Raw genomic sequence first — 24,204 nt, forward strand, 5'->3', positions numbered from 1 at the left:
CTTAAATTTCGCATTTTTACCCAATTTTGCGCTTTTCGGCAAAAAAACAACTCGATCTTCTTATACCTGTACATGTTCAAATGAGCTTAAATTTTGTATATAACGGTTGTAGGTGTCTATCTATTAAAATCCATATGAGGCAGGTGGGTTTGAAAAAAAAAAGATTTGACGCCCTTACTATATATGTTCCAACTATTCCGGAAGACAGACTGTATTAACGCGTTGCAAAAATATATTGATTCTAAACAAGCCATTTTTTAAGAATTTCACTAATTCTTTTTCAGTCAACATAATAGTGTCGTAACATGTTAAAATATGTTGTCACAAACAGTGCAGACTTACATAAAAAAAACATGAATTTTGCTTTCTTTATATAAAAATAAAAATTGCTCGTTAAGTAATAAAAGTTTTATACTGGGTGGGTGGAATAAAATAAAACAAACCAAAATAAGGAATAAAAATAGAAATATTTTTTTCTTCAAAAAAATGATTATAAACACTTTATGTGGTATGCGCATCAAAAATCAATTTAAAAATAGGCAAAATTTGAGCGAAATAAATTCCAAAAAAATCCTGCCAGAATGACAATGGTTGTGTAAAAACGCACGTTTCAGGCAATGCTTGTTCAACTGGAACGACGTTGGCTTAGTAAAGACGGCCGAAAAGCGTGCTTAAAAGGCCGCCTAAAGAAGCCACAGAAACGGACCGTTTGTAGCTGACGCTTTAAAGGATTGAAGTGACGTAGATGCGTCTTAAGCGCCTTCTAGCGAGTAAAGTTCACGGTACTTATATGCAAGGCTGCCATATCGTCTTACTTCTTATATTTGTCATTTTATTTCATGTCTACGTCTTAGAAAATTATTGCATATTTTGTCGGATTTTTACCAAAGCAACAACGTTATGCGTTTCACGCCAACAAAAAAATATAACTGGATATAAATTGTCAGAAATTACATTTTATAGAATGATTGAATCCACACCGAGCTATAGCTGGGTTGCTTACTGGCGGTCTAACATCGTTACATGTCTAAGTCTGATGAAACGGATTCGAATCCCGGCTGGGGCAGCTCGCTTTCAATTATAGACTTTAATTTTAAAACAATAGCGAGAAAATCATTCTCGTCACCTTTAAACAACATAGTTGAAGCCATTTTATAAACAATGTTTGGTGAAACAGTTTAGTTTGGGTGTGCTATAATCCTTTTAGTGCGCAAACGTTTCTTCCTAATATAAGGTAAATCGTAAAACATTTGATTTGGAGAAACTATTTTGATATAGCTGATAGTTTTGAAGTATCCCATGAAACTCTGTAGGCTACTACAGTCAGACAGTTATTATAGCATCTTTGTAACTTAAAAAAAACAAATTGGAATTCGTTATATGTTTTGTGCAAGGTAAACAATGACTACATGAACATGGCAACGGTTTAACTTGGTAAATTTGTATTGCATAATACTGTTGCCATTTATTTGGCATCTAAGATTAGATAGTAAAATTTTAGCTCACAGCAAAGGTATACATAGGCCTATTTATATAAAAAGGAACACTAAAATAGTTGGTCCAACATATGTATAAGATTTATAAAATTGGTAAGCCCATATTAAGTTTAGATTTTCCCAAATAGTACCAAATGAAAAACCCAACACATTGGATTAGCAAGCCTGGCGTTTGTTTAAATTACGTCAACATACGCAAAGCAATGTTATGTATAATTATTTATACATTTATCCTTAATTTTCCAAAAGAAACGTCTCTACAGCTTAAGACACACCGGAAAACAACATGTAACAGTGACGAAATCTTTTCCAAGTAACAACGCGTGCCAAAGCTTATTTGGCAATGTGACACGGTGTCCTTTTACTTGTCATAGCTTGATACGTAAATGGATAACATGTTGCTACCATTTTCCTAAGAAACCGAAAAGAAACGATGGCATTTCGTCACAGTTTTACATCTGCAGTTCCTGTTGTCCTTCATCAAGACCCGGGCCACCATAGATTCTAACTCATTCCATTGTTTGCTGATTTGAGAGAGGTCGTGTAAAATAACGCATCAAAAACGAGTTAAATTAAGTCTAAAATTCGCATAGAAAACGCATAAATAAACCACTTGAAATGGAGCAGAATATCTACCAGAATGCGGACACAAAGTTGCCCGAGTCCGAAAAACAAAGCAAACTTCCAGGGTTTGCAGGGAAGAGTCAAGATGTTGATACCGAAAGCAATGAGATGCTTGAAGGTACATTTTAAACAGCAAATTGAAGAAAACTTATGCTTTAGATCTCTAATGATGCTTTATCAAAAAGTATAACAATACTAAAATTATTTTAAAGTCCGTTTCATTAGGAATGTTTAACAAGGAGCCTATTTTTGTCGTGCTGTAATCTTTGTTGCCAACGCTTAAAACTTTCTTTGCCAAAAGCTTTATAACAGCCAAGAGAAGTAGCCAGGGCATTTTGCGCCCGGGGGCAAATTTGCACCCCCTCCTCTATGTTTATTCACTTTTCCATTAACATAATTTACCTTACTTTACAAGTAAAAACAACTCAAATTTTAATAGAACATTGTATTTAAAGCAGAAGCAGCCTCATTTTGGCATTTGTCCTCCATGTTTATTCACTTTTCCATTAACATAATATACCTTACTTTATAAGTAAAAACAACTCAAATTTTAATAGAACATTGCATTTAAAGCAGAAGCAGCCTCATTTTGGCATTTGTAAGCCTCAGTTTGGCGTCCCTGTACATATATTTTTACGATACCGGATTTTACTTTATCTTACACCTCTAACCGTTTGACATGCAGAAGAGTACGAGGGTTGCAGCATGTCTAAGGACACGGTGGTAAAGGTGGCAATCGGTCTGTTTCTTGTCTTGGGCTGCATTTTTCTCGTAACACTCGGCATCTCCATTCTACTTGTCGGTCAGCAAAATAAGGTAGGCATAAAATGTAAACGTATTTACACGCCAGTTATAAATTGCTAACCAGGACGAAATTGACCTTAAATTTGATTCTAAGCCAAACTTTTCGGGAGTGTGCTTTGGCCTTTTTGTGACAAATTCGGTGGTACAGTTGATTTCCAGAAGTGCTTAAATCCCATAAAAGGCTATTATGACTATTTGAAAATCAACCAAACACAAAAAAGCGACAAAGATATTTTTTGTTACTGTCTGCGCGATTGTATTGTTTGATAACAATAACCTTTATTTCATATTTCCCCCACACAACACAAATCAGGAAAAGACTTCGTGCTACAAAGTTTCTTTTTTTTTTTTGCTAGAAAGGTTTTAATCATAAATATTCATTTTCCACAGCTTGCTGCACACGATAACCAGTTGGACAAGGACAACATACAAGGTATAATCAAGATGTTTGTTTGTAAATTGAACCGCGTAAAAAATGTTAATTGTGAAAGTAGAACGCCTTTAATTTAATACACTGATTCCATTTTTTTGTTATTTTTGAAAATTACATTTTAATATGAATGGGAATAGCTTTTATAAGAGCTAAATTATTTTTTAACAGCAGAAATGTATATTGTTAGTAGGCTACTAACATACTAACAACAAAATAGGAAATAGTTGTAATTAAAAGCATCAAACCAAACGGTGTTATATATGAAAGATTCAGTTCAACTCTTATTGCTTGTTAAACTGTGTTTAATTGTGAACAGGGACAGGGTATAATGTGAAGTGGTAAATTATAACTTACAGTTGATGTCAAAACAAACACATTAATTCCGTTGCTAAACGTAGGTCTCAGCCAGACTTGGACAACTAGATAATTCTAGTTTTCTAATTCATTGAATTAGAGCAAAATGCGGCTAATTCTAATTCTAATCTAATTTATGAATTGCCTGTGTGCTCTAATTCTAGTTCTAATCTAATTCGGATTTTTACCAAAAATGCTACTTGTCCAACGGCATTTTTAGTCTCTTTGTTAAAACACAGAATTTCAATTTGGATTCTTTGGTTTGAACGACTTGTATGTAATTTTTACTGTCTAAAAAGGCATAACAATTATCACACACATATTTACCATTCGCGTTCTTATAAGAATAAATTGCGATTAAATTAAATTGGTTGTAAATAATTAAATGTCATTCTAGTTCAAATTCTAGTTGAAATTTGATTTTTTAGGAATTCGGTAATTTTAATTCTAATCTAATTTGGAAAAACTAAAATGCTCTAATTTTAATTCTAATCTAATTTTGAAAAGCTAAAATAAATCTAGTTGTCCAAGTCTGGTCTCAGCGTTGACCAAGATTGCTTAGACCATAGTTTTACCAGCAATATTATACAATCTTGTTTCAGTTGACGTCCATGTTCCTCCAAATGAGGAAATGAAGAATTTTTTCCGGTGGCTGAAAAAACGTTGGAGCCTTCACGCCGGGCATCAGCATCCCATGATGCCGGACGGCACAATGTACACAACAACTGGTTCAGATTAAACTTCGGCCATTTGTAAATAAATCCCCATAGTTTACTGTTTTCGAAGCGTGGAGTCAAATTGTAATTATACGCCAGAAAACTGGATAATGTCGAGAAATGTTTGAGCATGTTAAATATATATCACCGAGGTGTTGTAGTATCAACATAAATTTTTTTTGTCCATATCAAAGTAGCCTACACTACATTTTTCTTTTGTCTAGTTCAGGGTTTCCAAACTGGGTAGCCTATACGCACAACAAATTATTGAGATCTACATAAACTTTATACAAAGGGTTGGCCTATACTTCAAAGCAATTCTATTTTCTGACTTTAATGCAAACGTCAAAACAAATTAATCAAAACAAAACCACGTGAGTTGCGTAACAAGCACTTTAAAAGCAGGGAGTCGAACCGTTTGACTTTTCCGGTTCAGGTTCGGTTCGGGTTCAAGGATTTTTTGGAATCCGGCTCAGTTTCGGTTCGGAGCAATTTAAAAGTACCGATTGAGCTCCGGTTCGACCATTATTATTTATAAAACGATTCATAAAATTCCGAATAGGATACAATATAAGCTGCGTTAAATCTAAAAATGTGTGTCAATAAATGTAAAGAGTAATTATTGAATCGTTATAACTCGTATATAATCTAAGTTTCGTGGCGTATTAAAAAGCATGCAGCTCATTATAAAAATAGCTAAAAAAAAAACGTTTTACTTACACAAATATTTCTTTTTTTATAAAATTTCGAACATGGCACGACTTGGCTCTGTAAAATACAAGTTGTAACGTCATGCTAGAGTGAACCGGTTCGGTTAAGGTTCGCAAAAATGGCCCAAAACCGGTTCAAAGTTCCGGTTCGACTCCCTGTGCAGAAAGCAAAGTTGTGTGACACTAAAAGGGGCGCTTATACCGAAACGATTGGAAACCCTGGTTAAGACGGTAAATTTCCAATTTGACTAATACAGTATTTTTAAATGCTTTTATATAAGTCTATGTACATATACGAAGTGTGCGGAAAATATGTGATGATAAAAATGTCTTGCTCTTCTGTTTTATTGTGGCCCTATAAAGATTAGAAAATATCCCTGCCGCAACAGTAAATTTTTACAGTAATTTATGGTGCCTAAACTGCTGTTTTAACTATAGCAATTGTATAAGGCAGACTATATTATTACTATTAGGTTAAGTAAATATGTTTTCTTTAAAATCGAATGTAATTTGAATAACAATTTACCACGTTCGAGTTGTCTTATTCAATATTTTGTCAAGTTGTTTAAACATTTATTAAAAAATTGATAAATACAATTCTTAAAAAAAAACTTTAGTTACAAGCACGTTGACTGACTTCTTATGCGTAACCTAGCTAGCGTTCATTCTACAGTAGACATTTAAAACATAAGTTTGCTCAATTCACCTACGCTATTTTACCAACAACCATGCAAACTTTTCCGATTTGCCTGCCTATTAATATAAATTGTTTTCTATATTGACATTACTTTAAAATTTAAGAATTTTGTGCATTAATTTGTACTCGTGCATTATTTCTTGCAATAAACAGAAGGGCTTGTTTCGATTGGTGCACTGCTATTCGTTATTGCTAGTAATTTATCTTTTTAAAATTGCTTTCTCATATATTCTTTTCACTTTGATTTTTTAATAGGAATCATTAAGTTTTGCTGAAAAGAATCCAGAAAAGGAATTTACATAACAGCCAATACCCGTTGCCTAGTGGCAGTATTGGTACTCGTAAGTTACTAGGGGTGAATTTTCGTCGATCTGATACCTAATCGATATAAAAATCAGTTAAATCGATAAAAAAAATGAAAAAATATTTTTCAATAAATTAATTCCAATCTTTTTTTTATTTTTTTTTTATAGTAAAGACGAATTTGTCGTCCAAAACATCGGATGTCGGAATAAAGTGTCAATAAATTCTAGGCCGTTAATCTACTCTCGCAACATACCAAAGTGTAAGTTCCAAAATTGCGTTTTTTTTGCGTACCTCAAAAAACACAAAAAGAGTTGATTTGGGTACACCATGAACGCATAATGTAGCTTGATAATGAATTTCAAAGCCAGAAAGTTCGAGTAGATCGAAATCATCTTGATTAAGACGAGAAAGTTAACTGAAGATAATACAAGCTCGTATCGAAACTTCCTAATCATGATGATGTCGATGTACTCGAATTTTGCAATTCATTATTCAAGAGTTTATTTGCGCGCTAACGTTTCGAAACTCTCGCAGCTTACACAATTAGCGTCATAGGTAACTCTATAATTAGATGTCAAAATCGAAGCAAAGGATACTTGGCCACGAATTCTTCTTTACGAAAATAATATTCCAATTTAATCTAAGTTCTGACGTAATTTTGTCCGTATAGGCAAAGTGTAAGTTCGACAATTGCGTTATTTTGCGAACCTCAAAACCCACAGAAAGAGTAAACCGCCATAATCTTGATAGAGCAGTTTTGATACGAGCTTGAATCGTCCTCAGTTAATGTCTCGATCTTTTTGCTTTGCAATTCATTATCAAGATTTTATTTGCGCGTCAACATTTCGAAACTTGCGGCAGCTGAAACACTTCGCGTCAAAATCACTAGAATTCGACGTCTGCAGCAAGGAAATAGTTGGTCAATTCGTCGTAACCAATAACAACATTTCAATTTAATCTATTTGCTAGTTTGTGCGTAGTAGTGACGTACTCTTTGTCCGAAGGCAAAGTGTAAGTTCCAAAATTGCGTTTTATTGCAAGCCTCAAAAAAAAAACAGATAAGCCTCGACCTTTTGGGCTTGGCAATTCACTATCAAGAGTTTATTTGAGCGCTAACAGTTCGAAACTCAAGTCAGCTTACACAGTTAGCGTCAAATTCACTCCAATTCGATGTCAAAATCGAAGCAAAGGAATACTTAGCCACGAATCCTTTTTACTGAAAACAATATTTCAATTTAATCTAATTTGCGCATGATACTAATTTTGTCCGTAGGCAAAGTGTTAGTTCACCATTGCGTTTTTCGCAAACCTCAAAACCCACAGAAAGTGTAAAAAACATCTTAATCGCTGCGTTTCCATACGACCTTGCGTGATCCTCCATTAATGTCTCGACCTTTTGGGCTTTGCAATTCATTATCAAGATTTTATTTGCGCTAACGTTTCGTAACTCGCGGCAGCTTACATAATTCCCTTCAAAAGTAACTCTAATTCGACGTCAAAACTGGATCAATGAATACTTTGCCACGAATTCTTGGGCCAGGGCAGGCCGGATGTTTTTGAGCGCCCTCCAGTGAATTTCTCCCACCTGAGTGGCGTGAATTCCGCCCCTGGAGTGCTTAAAGCGAATAAAGTCGAGCCAGAGGTCGGGAACCTCGGAACCGTGGTCGCGCAAAGCTCGCTCGAAGATCTGTTCGACTCGGTCTTGTGAATTCGTGGAGCTGAGCAGGTTTAAGACGAGCTGGTATTGCGCGAGAGTGGGCGATTTGAGTTGGTTCCGCGCCGAAAGTAAAACCTGCGAGAATTTGTAAGGAGCTGTTAGACATGGAGCACACTGGTTGTCTTTTAGAAGCGTTGCTATTGTGACTATTAAAGAACAGTAATATAAATTAGTTTTTAGATGACAGCAAAATGAGGAACGCACTACCATTTGCGTATTCAGTTGTTTCCGTATTATGTTAAATTATATACTGAGTGAAAGTGTTAAAACTATTAGATGTCATTAATCACAAAACAAATACTTTGACAATTGTATTCCTTCTCCAACGTTTCGGCAATCACGTTTGTCAATCGCAACCGGTGCTTTGAGATTTAGCGTAACGTTGCCTTATTCCGGGTAAATTACACCGAACTAAAGAGGGCTGTTTTTTATTGATATTATGCCTGTTAGCAACAGTTCATATATTAAAAGTTAAGTTCATTGTTGTAAAATTTGTTTTCATTACATAGACATAACATAAGATCGGAAAGCTGCGGACTTCAAAACCAAACCCAGCTTTTATAAACTTGCTTTAATTAATCAAATATAAAAACCTTTTTTATATTAGATTATGTTAGGTAACTCATAAACTTAACACTATGCAGGTAATTAAAGAACAATCCTTTTTCAAAACAATCACCTCCAACGCTTTTTCGGCGCCGTCTTTATGCGCTAACAGACGAAAGTAGAGTTCCTGCAGCGAAATACTTTCGTCGCGGCCGATGCGCAGCAACGCGTCGTCGAAAACCTTCCGCGCGAGCTCCAAATCTTCATCCGCGACCGCCTTTCGCATCCACAGCATATACACCTCCAAGGCGTCTTTTTTTCCGCCGCTTTCGTCGTAATTCTGCTTGAAAAAGCTCGCCAGCAGTTCTGCCTCGTCGGTAAAGTTGGCTTCGATTTCATTGAGCAAAAATCCGAGTTCGGTTCGTTTTTTGACGATTTTTAAACAACAGGTGCGTTTCTCCGTTAGCGCGCTCGCAACAGCGTAAGCGTCGTGCAAAAATCCGCCGCTCATAAGTGCGTTGATGTAAAATAAGCCCCGGTCCTCACTAAGCATTCCTCTGACGTGAGCGCGATTCGCTACGTCAAAGAACTTCTCTCGTATCGTCGTCGCCTTTTTCTCTTCGTCTCTCTCGAAAAGGCAGCGGACGCAGTCGAAGTACTCGCCCCACATTTCTTCGGAGTCTTGAACGATAACGGCTTTCTCGAATTGATCGCAGCAACGAACAAAGCCTGCCTCCCAGTCCCTGTATTCGAGGCCCTGCACACCTAAAAATACAAGAAAAAATGTAAAAAAAATCTAAAAAAATGTAAAACTCTAAATAAAAATGTAAAACTTTAAAGTCTGTTGTGTACATTTCTGGCTAGTTATAAAATAATTAAAAATCAAACAACTGAAATATAAGTTATTAGTCATTGACCAAGTGACCAATGTTTTTTAAGGTGTTTTTAGGGACCAAAACAGTGTGTCAAATTTACAAGCTGTCTCTTAAAATTTAGCCTACAGTATTTATGTAACTTTAGTAAATATAATTAACAGTTGGTACTTAAAGAGACGAAATATAGCTGTAGTCTCTCAAAATTTCTTAGGCGTCACCCCTATGAGTGGTTTGGTGTACATGTATGTATAATTGTATATTTATGACGAACCCTATTTTGGTTAGGTGGAAGGGTGGGTGGACAGGGCTATCAGTCCAAATCAAACCAGAGAGGTTGATTATTAAAACTAGAGTCGGTATGTTTAAAACCAAATCCACAGCCCTTGCTTAAACCTTTAAGTTGAGGGAATCGAATAATCTATTAAGTTTTGTGAAATGTTTATACCGCAATAAAAATGGTATTTTAGCAATAAATTTAGAGAAGTTAAGATGTACCAAAAAAATTTGGAAAAGATTTTTCCAGATCCATATACAATATATTTAAAACTATGTTGTTAAACTTTTAAGCCCAATATTAAATCGAAAACTCAGTTTTCATTCATCTTTGTCAAAAACGCACTTACCAGGTTTCAAATGCAGTTTGGCCAGAGCAGCAATAACCCTAGGTTTGCCAGGATGCATTTCAATCAGGTTGCGCTTTATGTCTTGTGAGATGTCGAGTGCAAACTGGTTGCAAGAAAAGAGGGATACAACATCGAGAAACTTGACATGAAATGAGGCATCATCCGAAACAGCCTCTAGCGCCCTCCGGTAGGCAATCCGTGCCGCTTCTCCATTCAATAAGAGATTTTCACTCTTTCCAATGCTAAAAAGTTTAAGTACCCGATAGTTGTCATTTCATTCTGATGCAGATTTTCCACATTTTGGATAAAAAGTTTTGCAATCAGATCCGGTCACAAATGACTAATTTTCAATAAAATTTTCCAAAAACAGGTGAAAATAATGCCTTCAATCAGTTTATTATTGAAATTAAGTTTAGATAGGAAACATAATCATTGCGCAAATCCCTAGAAAGCTTAAAACAATGCACCAGGGTGTAGCAACGCACAGTTTGAGAACCTCTGATTTAGAGTTTGAGAAAAATTATGTGTTCTAAATTTCCAATTTGACAAGACACACAAAAAATGAAAAATAACACAGAAAAACAAAACAAAAAACAAACTAATGGAATAAAACTCATGAAAAAGCTCCAACCTGTGTTCAGTCTTGTCTTCATTTCCACCAGTGAGAAGCATTAGGCGCTTCTTTAATTTCTCTGCAAAGAGCAGTTCGGCTCGGAAATACTCGAGCCAGATCTGTTTGTCATCTGGAAAGTTCTTTGTCGCCTGAAGAAATATTTCTCGGGCGTTTTCCGACAGGTCACTGCATTCAAATTGCCATTTTGCGGCCAAGATCCAATGCTTGGGCTTGTTTCCGTGAATCTAAACCAATGTAAGGCTTTTTAATCAGTTATGGTGGATTAAAGGTATATTTTTGTTATCTAAAAGTGATAAATGACAAATGGGCAAACTGGCAATCTTTTTAAATCAGACGAGTCACTCATATTGGCAGGTTGATTGAATCATGTGTAATTGTACATGTTTCTATCTTTTTTAGATTGGTTCTTAATTAACGTTAAAATAATTAAGATGAATAAAATCAGAAAAGTTATGTTTTTCCACATGATTAAACAACATGATACAAAGTTAAGCTTACAAAGGTATTTCAAGCAATGGCTTAAAAAAATATTATTTAGCTTGCAGTATCAATACAATTTCAACATACCGAACAGGGTTGGCGATACAAACCTAAATAGTCTAAATACAACAATACAGCTTGTTTTTTTATTACTACAATTTAGTTAATTCTATACTATATACACGAATGTAGGATTATTTATAAATTTGTACATACTGTATATTGTCCAACAATATTTTAACAGTATAAAAGGTATGAGATGTTTGTCATTCAGCTAACAACATAGGCTATAGGTGGTTAGTAATAGTTTCCTCGCCGTTAATATAGTTACCTGTAAAAACTTTGAGCAGAGTTTTCCGAGCTGTGTTTTTTTCTTCCACTTGAGGCAGAACTGAGCATGTGAGAACCAAAGTTTTACATCGTGAGCCCAGCGCTGGGTTAGTTGTTTAAACAAACTGAAAAAAAAGTTCAAAACTTTGATATTTTAAATTGTAGGAAATTATAAAAGCCGTTCAAGGCCAAATGACTAAATAGCCATTTTATGATTATTTGTTGAATTTTTCGCAAATATTTCCACATTTGTGGTGAGAAATAAACTCTCATCTATTTTATTATATAACACAATGAGAAACATAGATCACTCAACCATGGTTTATAGTGAATCCAGATTTAAAGTTTAAACATTAAGAACGAACTGAATATTGTTTTAACTGTGCAGGGCAGTGATTTCCAAAATGTGTGCCGCGGCACACTAGTGTGCCTCGAGAGATTGTCAAGTGTGCCTCCCAACTTTTTGTAACATCGGAAAAGAGAGTATTTGTATTACCAATAGGCATACTCGCATTTTTTTAGACTTAAATATGCACACTATTCATTACAAATTAATAATTTTGAGACATTTACATATAGTTTGTCGTGTGTTAAACTATGTTTTTTTGTTTTGCTAAAAGTGTGCCGCGAAATTGTTAAGATGTTTCTAGGGTGGCGTTGGTCAAAAAAGTTTTGGAATCACTGGTGTAAGGACTTGGGGATCAACGTTGTTTAATGATAGAAAAGAAGTAAGTTTTGAAAATGTTGATGTCCTAGTAATTTACTTTGAATTGTTCTTTAAATAACTGTAAATATATATATATATATATATATAAATTATATATATACCTGTGAATCCGTGATACAATGACATACTCAATCTCGTCTTTCTTGAAGTAGTAATTTTCCTTTTCTCTCCTCTTGTGAATAAGGTCGAGCAGAATAATCTCGTACTGGATATAAGCCAGGAAATCTTTTTTGTCTTTGGTGCGCCGAACTAACTTGTACTCATGAGTTGTACGCTTCTTGATTATGGCCTGGATCTAACAATAAAAAATAAAATTATCGTTGTTGATTTTGTAGACAATTTGACTTATAAATACAAAAGCTAAATACAGGTGGCACTGATGACAAATTGATTTCAGTTTGTACAAGCTTTTCCACAACTTGGTGTCATCCGGTTAAAAATGTTTATTAAATGGTACTAAAATAATTTTTTGGTAAAATCCAAAATACTTTAAAAAAACAAATTATTAGATAAGAGGGCTAACATAAAAAAAATTGTTTGATTTTTAATCTGTTCATTTAAACTAAAAATGATGAAACTTACCATGCATATTACAAACAAGATTTATATGATTATACAGTCTACATCTGTGGCTTAAGCCAGAGGGGTTAGAAAAAATAACAATGCCTCTTACTTTATTCATAGAAAAAAAAGTTAGTCAAATCCCCAAACTGCAATTTAATGAGTTGAATGAGTTAATTTTGAAAATTTTTTTCAAAGTACACTAAATCTTTTTGATTAAAATTTTATGATTTAAGACTTCTTCAGGTAAATTTAACTAAAATATCGTATTTAAAATTTTAACGGATTGATAAAAAAGCTGCTATTATTTTCAAAATTATTGGTTCGGGTTGGTCTTGATAAAATTGGATTTTGTTGTACGGGATCTGTGGTAAAAATGAGAAACTATTGCATAAAAAAAATGAGAAGACATTATTGCATAACGGATTTAAGGAAAACAATAAGAACAATGCCTTTTACTTTATTCATAGCGATAAAGAGTCAGGAAAAGTTAGTCGAATACCCATACTGCAATCAAATAGTTCACCCACCTCTTTATGTGAAAAAAGCTTTACTCTCTTCATTTGTTCCAGCTCTTGGAGCATAGACTCAGTGCGGCGATGCACGAACTCAGCCATTGTGTTGATTGTTTGCTCAACAGTATGAAAGCATATGGTAATCAACTATTTTTATAATATTTTCCGATTTTATCTCTAGAAAAAATTGACACATAAGAAGTCATTAAAGTTCTATAGGATAATGCAGAAAATAACATCCTTATAAATATTTGTAGCAACAAAGATAGTAAAAAAGGAATCTTATAAACTCAGCAGAAGTTTAAATATACCAACAACGGCAATTCAAAAGTTACTTCGATAAACTAAATATGGATACTGTAGTTCGAAAATGTAAATATTTTAAGTTACTAAGAAACTCAATATAATGATTGTTAATAAGGCAAAAGAATGTGGCAGTTGTGTAAAGAATGTGCAGCTGTGTTGTCAATAGTATGTGCAGAACACATAATGTTTGAAAATAATAGCATTATACAAATAATAGATAAATACACATATGTCATCAACTAATAATCTTGAGTAAGAAAGAATTCATTTGTAGTGCTTTGACTCTGTTTTGCACAGGTTTGCTTAGTAACAAGTGAGTTTTTCTGGCTAAAAAAACAAAGAACAACATTCAATTTTATGTTTATATGCCTTGAAATAGGCTTTGCCCGTTATTTAGTTTATAAATTTTTCAGGGGCACAAGTATCATGAAAATAGCTTGAATGTCATTGAAATACTTAGTTTGAATGTCATTGAAATAAGACTTCAAATATATTCAAAAAAAGCTTGTAACACAACAACATCCCAAATGTGCATGTTATGTCACAAACTAATTTTGCCTTAGAATAAGTATTATAAAAAACAATCTTCCTTAACCAAAAATTTGCAAACAAATAGCTTCATCATCAGTCAACGACATCCCGCTTTCGCTTTCTGTGCCTTGAAACGAGCTCCGAAGTTTCCAGTTTTCGACTCTCGCCGACTTCCCACTGCTGAAAGCTCTTGAGCGACCTCTGACCAACTTTAAACAAAATCCGCTCAACCTCGTCCAGTTTTTCCATCCGCTTGGTGCTGGAACACTCAAGGGAATTCCCCGACCAGTCCATAAGCCTCCGAAACCGGTCGCTAAAGGCCAATACAAGCGAACGGGCCAGTAAGGCCGCTTCGCCGTGGTCGAGGGTCAAGAGCTGCTGTCCGAAGGCGTAAAAGTGTGGTCCGAGTTTGTGCAAATCAACCACGTTCGCGTCGGCTTTTAAAATCTCTCGGTATGTCGCTTTGTAAGGCCTGGTGTAATCGACAACAATAAATTTCTTTCGGGTGTGCGCCAAACTCGAGGCCAGCCACCAGGGTACGTCCATTTTAGCGCCGACCTCGATGTCTTTCTTGTTCGTACTGGCGTCGAGAAATCCAAGGCCCTTGACGGAAACCATGAAGGTGCTCGGCAGTTTCTCGCTGGACATTAGGATGTCGTCAATGCTGAAGTAATTCTCTTTCAAACCTCCACCAGATGGGGAGAAACCGGACATTTTTATGAAATCTTTTTTTAAGATAAGTTAGAAAAACAAACTAAACACAAAAAGTTATTAGCTAATAAGAAATATTAGGGCGCTGGTCTAGAATCCTACTAATTTTTTTACCGTGACTTAATGAATTGTCAAAAAATAGGGGAGAATAAATACATCAATAATACTTAGCCCAGGCAAACCCAAACTTTCACCCTAACCCAAATCTGTTTTCAATACAAAAAAACGGACGAAAATGTGATAAGATATTTGATATTAAGGAGCAAGCAATAACAACAATACCACATGGCCAAAAACATAAATATTTTGTTACCGTAAGATAATTTTGGGCATCAATTATTAAGTTGTGTTTAAAAGGGGTAATACTAATTTACGGAATAATGAATGGTCGCAATGGTCGGAACGCTCACTAATTGAAGTGTTACCCTGTTAAAACAATTATTAAACCAACGCACAATATTTGAGTTAGGGTGGGGGTTAGCGTTTGGGTGAAGGTGGGTCAAGTGTTATTATATTTAATAACAAATAATGTGAGCGTTCCGACCATTCCGACCATTCATCATTCCGTAAATTAGTGTTACCCTTCAAAAGGGCAAGGTATTTCATATAAAAGGTAATAGAAAAGCAGTTTAGAATGGTGGTAGACTGGTGTAGGCCATGTGTAAGAAAAACAATAAATAACAAAATGCACGTATACTTCTTTTAAATGTCCAAGATCATCTCTTTCACTAAACAATTATTTTTCAATTAAGTTTTGAAAGTTTCTTATTGTGAACTCTGCAACACATTTTTTTAAAACAGGTTCGAATTGGACGCTGGTCTAGAATCCTACCACAACGCACAAAATTTGGGTTAGGGTGCGGGTTAGCGTTTGGGTGAGGGTGGGTCAAGTATTATTATTAAACAAAGAGTATAATAATACTTGACCCACCCACACCCAAACGCTAACCCGCACCCTAACTCAAATTTTGTTCGTTGATTTTAGAACCGTGGTAGGATTCTAGACCAGCGCCTCGAATTGTACGTTACACGTACGACGTACAAGATAAGAGTTTTGATTTAGCAAACTGGACAAAATTTATTCAAGCCAAGGAAAATGTGATTAAAAAATGCATTTCGATGTCTTCGAGTATAAATTCTGCTAATATTTACCTATATTAGGTAAGCTAAAAACAAGTATTCACCTTTGAATAGAAACGTATTAAAGCAACATGTTTTAAAAAAATCGTACCTTAAAAATTACCCTAATGTAATACAGAATGTAAAATATTTTCCGATCTATTTTATAAAACGAAACAAAGAATTGTCTTTAAAATAAGATTAGAGCATCATAAGCATTTTTGTTGATTTGAAATATAAGATATAACGTAAAATTAATAATTTATTTGACCTATGTTTAGATAAATACGAAATACATTTTTTCTTTTATGTTTAGACCTCCTACAAAACAGATTGTAATACTATAAACTAAGTAATTAAACTAATAAATAAATAAATAAAAGAAAAAATAGACAACATTTTAATATATTTTTCAATATTCATTTGAATATGTGAAACAATACGCCTTACTTTCGTCCTTTAAAATTTTATGATATTAAATTGCTACAGCTGGCCAACAAGGCAACATTTTGCGAGCAGAAAGCTACAGCTAAGAACAGTTTGTTCGGCATTACTTAATACCTTTCATTTTTCAGTTGTAGCTGTTTTGCGAAAATTCTATTGCACTGCCTTTTCTTCTTTCGAATTTATTTAAGCTACGTTGCTGTTAACCGTAAACTAATCGTTAACGGCAGGCTATTCATGTTGTTTTTATTTTTGTAGGTTTTTGTCGCTCATTTAAATTAGCCAGCCAATGTAGCGAAGTTTTATAACCATCGAAACATCGCCTGTATTCAGGAAAAATGTCTTTTAACCGCGACGAATGGGGAGGTTTCAGCAGTGGTGATGAACAGGCAGCTGCAATGCCGGTAAGGAAATTTTCTTTTGAGATTTGTGTAAAAGTTTTCTGGGGGCTGGTCTATAGAATCGTAGCACAACGAACACATTTGGGTTGGGTTTGGGTGCAGGTTAGCGTTTGGGTTTGGGTAGGTTAAACAACATTATTAAATGATAATACTTGACTCACCCCTATCTGAAAAGTATGGCAGATCTTGACGAAATCTTGTGAGTGCACGGTCCAAAACATCCGGGTGACCGCCAAATTGGAAACTTTGGATTTTGCGCGAGGGAGACGATTTTGCAGCTTAAAATTGCATGTCTGTAATAACATTTCTGCCCGAATTTGCGCGGCTGTAATAACATTATTTGTACAATTTGCACGGCTAAAAATGGAGTACTATACTGAAAACCGTTAGCGCACAAAAGTTCTGCGCGTTTAAGCGATTTTTCGAAATGCGCGGCTATGACCGCGGCTGAGCGGGAAAATTCCCCTGCGCAGGCTTTACCTTCCAACCTGGGTTGACCAGGTGCAACAAACGTTAAAAAAGTACACCTCTGGTGCACTTTGTGATTTTCCAAAGCCTTCTGTATTGCATACATTGCACTGTAAATGTATGCTCCACAAGCGTTTTACATATTTGGGGTGCAGTTCAGATTTTTTTTCCGGATGCACTTTTGAAAGGTTAAAAAAACTCGCTGGGCACTTGCCATACTTCTTGCAGTTGCCCTCATCCAAAAACTAACCAACACCCTAACCCAATAATTGTTTCAACATTGTGTTAGGTTTCTAGACCAGCACCCATTTTTTTTCAATTTTCACGTGGCCATGCTCCCCACCCAAAAAAGCACAAAATTTAACAGTAACATTTTAACAACCACTTTCCTAGGAAAGTTAACATTAACATGTTTGACATATTTCAAAACTCAAATACTTAAATTATTTTCAGCCGTCTTCCCAGCCAAGCGGAACTGCTATCATCGACATGAGTAACGTCGAAGATTCTTCCGGAACATCGAGCTTCGAAGATGTTGGTGACCTTAATCATCGTATGAAGGACACAGACGGGAACCAAAATGACCCGAATGTGATGCTTGGTGGTTTGGGTGGAAATTTAGGCAAAGTAGTGGCAGATCAGGTAAATGTTGAACTTGTTTGTTCCATAGTTTAAACAAGTGTAGGTTGGGTAACTAAAAGTTCATGGCATTAAACAATTTAAAAAGTGTAAGAATGGCCTTATTTTTTTTCTGGTCAGGTGAATGTTTGACTTGCTTGTTGCACAGTTTAAACCTTTTTTTTCAGCCTTTATAAACCGCGAAACACCTTTTGGATTACAACAGTTTAACGGAACATCAAAAGAAAGTTAACAATAAGGCATCCAAGTAAACCACATGACATTATTTATTCACTTTCATGTTTTTAGTGAGACATTATGCATGTTTAGAAAAGCGCTTCAAAGTGTGATTTTTGGTCAGTGTTCCGTGTAACATTTTTCAAATAAATTAATTTGTTGTGGAACACCTGACGATGATTCACAGAGCACCGGTTGAAAATCACTAGTTTAAACAAGTGTCGTTAAGTTTGCTCGAGAGGAAGGAAAACTTTGTATAGTGATAAACATTTTAGAAAGAAAAACATCTAGAAAAATCAATTAAAACGTTTACAGACACTTGGCAACACAGACACTTTCGATAAGATGTATAGGTTAGCATATATACAGATTAGGTGCACATTGTCTTAATTACACTAACATTGTATGGATTTACCCTAAAGACATAAACAAAAAATATCTATTAAACTAGAAAGATTTCCTACATTACCAAACACTTGACCATACTACAGCTTTTTTATTACCATCGTTACATGCTAAAAAGTAACTGACTTTTATTATTAAGATGAACTGTGTTTTACAAACTTTCTTTCCATTACCAAATTTGTTCGTTTAGTATACGCAATGTGTATTCTGTAATCAAGCCCTTCCCCAGTTGTACTGGCCGACGATAACGGCACACATTATATAGTACACCATTTACCCAGCCAGTGTTTTATAGGTATAGTCATACAAAATACCATATAATTCAATAGATGTGGGAGAGCGGCCAGCAACAAGCAAGAAAAATGATTGACATCTACGCCAACATTGATATTCTCCGACCGTATTTTGATATCGACCCACATACTTTGATGTGGAGAGTAGCATTTTCATTTGTGCCCTTAAAGTCCTTCTCCACACCACAGGTATATTGTTGGTAGGCTTACTTTAAAATTTATTTTAAATGTTCGTAAATTATACAACGAATATTAAAAGCATTTTATTTAAGAAGTGATTGCTATTTTGTCTGCGAATACTAAGTTTAAAGTAGTTTTAGATATATACTCCATGAAAATTTTCTTGTTAGTCAAAAAATTCCTTATTATTCCAATAAATTAAACTTAACTTTGAAAAAATATATTTTAAAATAATTTTGTTTCGGTTTAAATTTATATATTTTGTTAAATCTAATATGTATCATTTTTCGCTTTTTAGAAAATACCAAGTGAGCTTTACGGACCTCTAATGACAGTATTTACATTGATTGCAATTTTACTAATGAATATGAAGACATCTGGGACAGTTTTGGTAAGAATATATCAATGGTTTTTGTATGAGTATAAAATTTAACCATTGGGACTCAATTATCCTTTTGGGATTTTACTGGTTTAATTTCCAAAAGTGTTCCCTCGTTTTTACCATGTTTGCAGTTGCTATAAATGTTGTGCCTGACCTGACTAACAGGGCTTTAAGTGTCAAAAATATAAACAAAAAGGTGACTAAATTTTTGCCAAACAGTGCCGTTTTTCCTAAGTTAAAATTTTTTCTAAAATAAAATATTTTCAAAAAATACCAACAACCTTATGTACTTTAAAAAGAACTAAAACCTAAATTTTACCACCAAGACTCTTTTTAATTATAAAAAAGGCATTTTTATATTATGATGTCAGTTGTAAGTTTGCTTGTAAGTTTGCATTTGACATCATTTGTGTGAACTTTACAGCAACAAGGCACTTTAATGGGAACAGCTTTTGGCATCTGCTTTGGATACTGGTTGGGTGTAGCGGGATTCATTTATTTCATGGCTTACCTCTGTAACGCCTACATCAGCATTGTACAGTGCCTATCATTACTGGTAAGAACTGCAATAAAATTAAATGTGTAAAAATAGCTTTTTTCTTTAACTGTGTGCCTAACTCATACCAGTTATAGAGTAAAATTTACTTTTTTTTGTTGTTACAAGGAAGTTTTAATTATAAAATAAATATAAAAATTGTAAAAATCAGCTTTTAGTCGCTTGTTAGATTAACTGCTTACAGGTATAGTTTAACCTTTAATATGAGAACAAAGCTTTGCGTTATACCTATTTGTGTCATTGATAAAATTTTTCTGAAAATAACTAGTAAAGAAGATGTACAATTACAACACGGAAGACTGAAGTTCTAACAAGTATTTTGCTTCTCCAGGGTTATGGCATGATCAGCCATTGTGTGATCCTACTGTTGGGACACTTCACTCATTATTCACACACAACATTTTACTTGATGTGGGCTCTGATAGCCGGTGCATCAGCTGCTCGCATGGTAAATAATATTAAATAACAATTAAAAAAATAAAGATTTAAATTTGCCATCAAGATTTAAACCATGAATGTCAATGCCAAATAGGTTTAGTAAATCGACAGTTAATGCCTTTAACTAATAATGATACAAGCGCATATTGAAACGTCTTTATCAAGATTTTTGGCTTTGATTTTCATTATTAAGCTACTTTACAGATGTGTGCATAGTGTACCTAACATTTAAACAACAATCTTTTTAGTTGTAAATACAAATTTTCTGTAAATATATACGTTTAAGCTGCTTTTAAATTCAGGTGTTGCAAAATCTTTCAAAATAATGGGCGCTTACATTGTCTATTTGGGAATACAAACAGATCTAAGTGAAATGTAATGCTTGTAGTTTTAAGTGTTGTTTTTACTTTAAGGTAACTGTCCTTCTGTCAAGAACAGTTGGCAAGTCGCAAAGACTGCTGCTGTGTTTATCCGTTGCCTTTCTACACATGGTATTTTTACTCTACCTTCATTTTGCCTATCACCACGTTGTCGAAGGTAAACTGCTGCTTTATATATTATTAATTTTCGGTATTTTGTTAATGGATGATATATGTAATTTACAATCAACAATATGCGTTTTATACAAATTTTTATACCGTTAGTAATTTTGGTCGTATAATGCCTTTTGAATATCTCGAATCATCTCTCAGACAACTGACATGTAAAATGTAATCCACTTTTCAAAACGATTGCTTCAAGCAATCGGGTGTTAGGAAGACAACAAAAACAAACTAAAGGTTATCGCAATTTGTTTTGCATTTAGTCTAGTTTTGATAACCAAACATTTGACACCAAAGTAAGTTGTAGCACATTCCACGACTAAAACCGAATTTTATAATGACATCATCGTGGGATTAAAGCACAGTTTGAAATAAGGCCAAAATCGGAGTGTATAGTTGGAATAATCCGTAAACCGCCAGAACAAGTTATAAACATCCCTTAACTTCATTACTAACACCACCAAAAATGCCAACCTTAACCCCTACCATTACCCGACCCTGGCCAACGACGTCCTTAAAAATACGTCCAAACGTCGGCGGCGTCCACTTATTTAATCAATTGCTTCAAGCAATGGGGTGTCAGAACCAAAGTTTACATGATATTTTTGACACAGAGTTGGTTTACACATTAGAAGTGAACGGCGAATTGCCAGTTCCAGTGGCTGTATTTTAAGCAATTGTTTCAAGCAATTGGAAACAAAAAACTAACTAAACTTTGCATGTTATTTCTGACACAGAGCTGGTTCACACATTGGAAGGGAACGGCGCCTTGCCACTTCCAGTGGCTGATGCAGACGCAGCACGAGATATCAGGGAAGCAGCGATAAACAAACAAATGCCTGGAGTAGCGCTTAACTCAACCCTCCAATCTTCCTGAAAACTGCATCCGTAAAAGTGACAGTCACATCCGATTGCTTGAATTTGCTGTTGATGCAACATTATGTTTGCCAGATTTGAAGAAGCTTGCTGCTACAATGTTACAATGTAGCGCTGCTCGATGCTTCATCTTATTCTGATACTGAAACCAGAAATATTATTTCTATGCTTACACAAACAAATAGATAAAATTAGAACGCTCAAATGTCGTTTTTAGTTGTTATAAGACCAAAATTTGCTTTCTGAAACTTTAGTTTTTTTCAGCCATTTACCTTTGAATGCACATTTTTAAGAACGTTTTCAATTTCTGGGTAAAGCCTATCGGGAGTTGGCAAACCGTCTTTTTAGTAAGTCTGTAAGTTATGAACAAATATTTATTGAAATCGAACGCCCTTGAATATGTGACCGTAGGATTGCGCACAACATGTTTTTGTGTGTGTAAAAAAAAGCCTGACCATTTAATGGACATCTCCGATGCATGTACACTTGTAGATTTCTGCTTTCGAATGCTTTTTGTGGCATACGAGCAAAACTGGTGCTTTCTCGTTCATTTATGTTTTTGCTTACCATAGAAACCTTGCTTTTCCCTGTATGTTTGTTTTTATTTATAGTCATTTAAGTGCGTGCATATTGTATTGCATATACGTTGTTTCTTCTTATAGCCTATTTGGAAGTACAAGAATGTTTGAAAACCTTTCAACTGAGCGTGATATTGTTATATGGTTAGAAAAGGGTTAAGATTTTCCGCCTTATTATCTGACCAAACTAATACGCAAAGTCAATGTTGTGGTTTAGGATCTTATTAGCGTTTGTTTTAATTATTTATTTATATTTGTTTTCACTTTGAATAATTTATAGATTCAGCCAGTCTATGAAAATGCATTTTTTTCATATTCTTAAACATTAGCAACCAAACCTTTGATTCCAAATAAGCAATAAGACCAAATTACAGTAGAATAACATCACAGTCGGATAAAAACAGTTCGGTGGACCAAAGTCGGACTAATAGCTGTAATGGTCGAAATAGGGTTTAATCGGAATAAGACCCCAACCAATAATTCCAACCCCGTTCAAAATTCTACCTTAACAAGTCCGGAGCCAAAACAGCGGCACTCAAACATCGCCGCCTGACCTCTAACACTAGAACGACTGGTCCCTATTGCCTTATACCCCTCCCCACTGTTTTAGGTCTAATTCCAATAAGTTTTGGGCTTTTATTATGTCGCTGGTTACTATAGGTCTTATTATGTCTTCCCGCTGTAGCCAGTGCTTGGCCAACTTTTTTTAACTAGTGGCCTGCTTTCACTGACCCGTTTTTCAGTTTTGTTAAGAATAATTTTATTATTTTCTAAATCGGTATTGAATAGACCCCACTGATATCTATGAAATATGTTGAACCCCTAGGCCTTTTTTATATGTAAAAAAAATTAACAAAAACTTAGGTAAAAACACGTACCCCAGCTAACTAAAGCTGGAAGAATAAATTCAAAGAATATTCAGTAATTTTATTTTATACTAAAAAATCTTTAAACGCAAAGGTTTTTCCTGAAAGCAATACATTTTTATTTTTAACGATCCCAAAATAAAATAAAATTTTAATGGTCGAATGGTTTCCACAACAAACAGACGCAAAGATTTTAAACAGCAGAAAAGTTTGAATGAATTGAGGTTAATGCGTAACTGTTAAAACATTTGTATTTAAAAGTTGAAACGTTTGGTAAAGTGCAGATATATTTTTGTAGGTTCAAAACCTCTCTGATGAAACCTATCAGAAATAAAAAAGTCGGTTACCTTTTGGAGTGAAATAGACGTTTCGAAGTGAAATCGAATTTCGGCGCTGGTCTAGAATCCTACCACAGTTCTAAAATCAACGCACAAAATTTGAGTTAGGATGCGTGTTAGCGTTTGGGTGTGGGTGGGTCAAGTATTATTATATTCCTAATTTAATAATAATACTTGACCCACCTTAACCCAAACGCTAACCTGTGCCCTAACCCAAATGGTGTTTCGTTGTGGTAGGATTCTAGACCAGCGCCCGAATTTCAAACGTGCAAAATTTACAACTTCTGTAGATGTTGCCAAACCTGGCTTTAAAAGAAAAAAACAATTTAGATTAAGAGGCGTTTTTGGCGCTGGTCTAGAATCCCACCACACCAACCATTACTTGGGTTAGGGCGTGGGTTCTTGTTTGGGTTTGGGTGAGTCAAGTAATATTGCTAAATTATAATGCTTGACCCACCCTCACCCAAACACTAACCGACACCCTTACCCAAATGTTGTGTATTGCTTTAATAATTGTATCAACGCTGTGGTAGGATTCTAGACCAGCGCCGCGTTTTTTCTTTTATTGTACCTACCCCAGAACGTTTCAGTCAACCTTTATTTCAAATCTGCAAAAAAATTGTTATTTAAAAATACTCCGCATGTTTAATGTATTGCATTATATTGCTACTGCAAAATCTTCGCAGATTGTTGTATTGAAGTTAGGGATGTTCAAAGTAGAATCCCAAGGTATTCTAGAATAATAGGTTTCGAATCTAGAATAACGA

At 34.8% G+C, this 24,204-nt stretch overlaps 4 protein-coding genes across 4 annotated transcripts; 2 read left to right on the forward strand and 2 right to left on the reverse strand.

Moving 5' to 3' along the window:
• The first annotated feature begins 2,080 nt into the window (after positions 1-2,080).
• On the forward strand, positions 2,081-4,450 carry LOC146139268 (uncharacterized). The gene is made up of 4 exons (XM_083391781.1): positions 2,081-2,238; positions 2,806-2,936; positions 3,315-3,357; positions 4,314-4,450. Exons 1-4 carry the CDS (start codon positions 2,115-2,117, stop codon positions 4,448-4,450), a joined length of 435 nt encoding a protein of 144 aa, XP_083247907.1. The 5' UTR covers positions 2,081-2,114.
• A 3,123-nt stretch (positions 4,451-7,573) lies between these two features.
• LOC146139269 (U3 small nucleolar RNA-associated protein 6 homolog) lies at positions 7,574-13,317 on the reverse strand. Its single transcript, XM_083391510.1, has 7 exons — positions 13,164-13,317; positions 12,174-12,367; positions 11,347-11,470; positions 10,533-10,759; positions 9,902-10,143; positions 8,537-9,168; positions 7,574-7,932 (listed from the first exon to the last, which is right to left on the reverse strand). Exons 1-7 carry the CDS (start codon positions 13,248-13,250, stop codon positions 7,636-7,638), a joined length of 1,803 nt encoding a protein of 600 aa, XP_083247636.1. The 5' UTR covers positions 13,251-13,317; the 3' UTR covers positions 7,574-7,635.
• Positions 13,318-13,323: 6 nt separating this feature from the next.
• On the reverse strand, positions 13,324-14,839 carry LOC146139270 (DNA replication complex GINS protein PSF3-like). Its single transcript, XM_083391511.1, has one exon. It carries the CDS (start codon positions 14,697-14,699, stop codon positions 14,079-14,081), a length of 621 nt encoding a protein of 206 aa, XP_083247637.1. The 5' UTR covers positions 14,700-14,839; the 3' UTR covers positions 13,324-14,078.
• Positions 14,840-16,521: 1,682 nt separating this feature from the next.
• LOC146139271 (protein YIPF3-like) lies at positions 16,522-22,039 on the forward strand. Its single transcript, XM_083391623.1, has 8 exons — positions 16,522-16,663; positions 17,582-17,770; positions 18,718-18,870; positions 19,160-19,252; positions 19,668-19,799; positions 20,131-20,247; positions 20,651-20,774; positions 21,517-22,039. The coding sequence occupies exons 1-8, from the start codon at positions 16,598-16,600 to the stop codon at positions 21,654-21,656; spliced, it is 1,014 nt and encodes a 337-aa protein (XP_083247749.1). The 5' UTR covers positions 16,522-16,597; the 3' UTR covers positions 21,657-22,039.
• The last annotated feature ends 2,165 nt before the right edge of the window (positions 22,040-24,204 follow it).

This window comes from Ascidiella aspersa, chromosome 6 (genome assembly GCF_963924565.1).
Source record: "Ascidiella aspersa chromosome 6, kaAscAspe10.2, whole genome shotgun sequence".
Taxonomy (NCBI): Eukaryota; Metazoa; Chordata; class Ascidiacea; order Phlebobranchia; family Ascidiidae; genus Ascidiella; species Ascidiella aspersa.

What these genes read in the sequence shown, in the direction of transcription:
- LOC146139270 (XM_083391511.1), bottom strand. Translation starts at nt 14,699, where the DNA reads ATGTCCGGTTTCTCCCCATCTGGTGGAGGTTTGAAAGAGAATTACTTC.
- LOC146139271 (XM_083391623.1), top strand. Translation starts at nt 16,598, where the DNA reads ATGTCTTTTAACCGCGACGAATGGGGAGGTTTCAGCAGTGGTGATGAA. An exon ending in AGACATCTGGGACAGTTTTG is followed by an intron (nt 19,253 to 19,667) that starts GTAAGAATATAT and finishes TGAACTTTACAG; the next exon opens with CAACAAGGCACTTTAATGGG. An exon ending in CTATCACCACGTTGTCGAAG is followed by an intron (nt 20,775 to 21,516) that starts GTAAACTGCTGC and finishes TTTCTGACACAG; the next exon opens with AGCTGGTTCACACATTGGAA.
- LOC146139269 (XM_083391510.1), bottom strand. Translation starts at nt 13,250, where the DNA reads ATGGCTGAGTTCGTGCATCGCCGCACTGAGTCTATGCTCCAAGAGCTG. An exon ending in GAAGACAAGACTGAACACAG is followed by an intron (nt 10,144 to 10,532) that starts GTTGGAGCTTTT and finishes TAAACTTTTTAG; the next exon opens with CATTGGAAAGAGTGAAAATC. An exon ending in CAAACTGCATTTGAAACCTG is followed by an intron (nt 9,169 to 9,901) that starts GTAAGTGCGTTT and finishes TTGTATTTTTAG; the next exon opens with GTGTGCAGGGCCTCGAATAC.
- LOC146139268 (XM_083391781.1), top strand. Translation starts at nt 2,115, where the DNA reads ATGGAGCAGAATATCTACCAGAATGCGGACACAAAGTTGCCCGAGTCC. An exon ending in AAGCAATGAGATGCTTGAAG is followed by an intron (nt 2,239 to 2,805) that starts GTACATTTTAAA and finishes TTTGACATGCAG; the next exon opens with AAGAGTACGAGGGTTGCAGC. An exon ending in TTGTCGGTCAGCAAAATAAG is followed by an intron (nt 2,937 to 3,314) that starts GTAGGCATAAAA and finishes CATTTTCCACAG; the next exon opens with CTTGCTGCACACGATAACCA.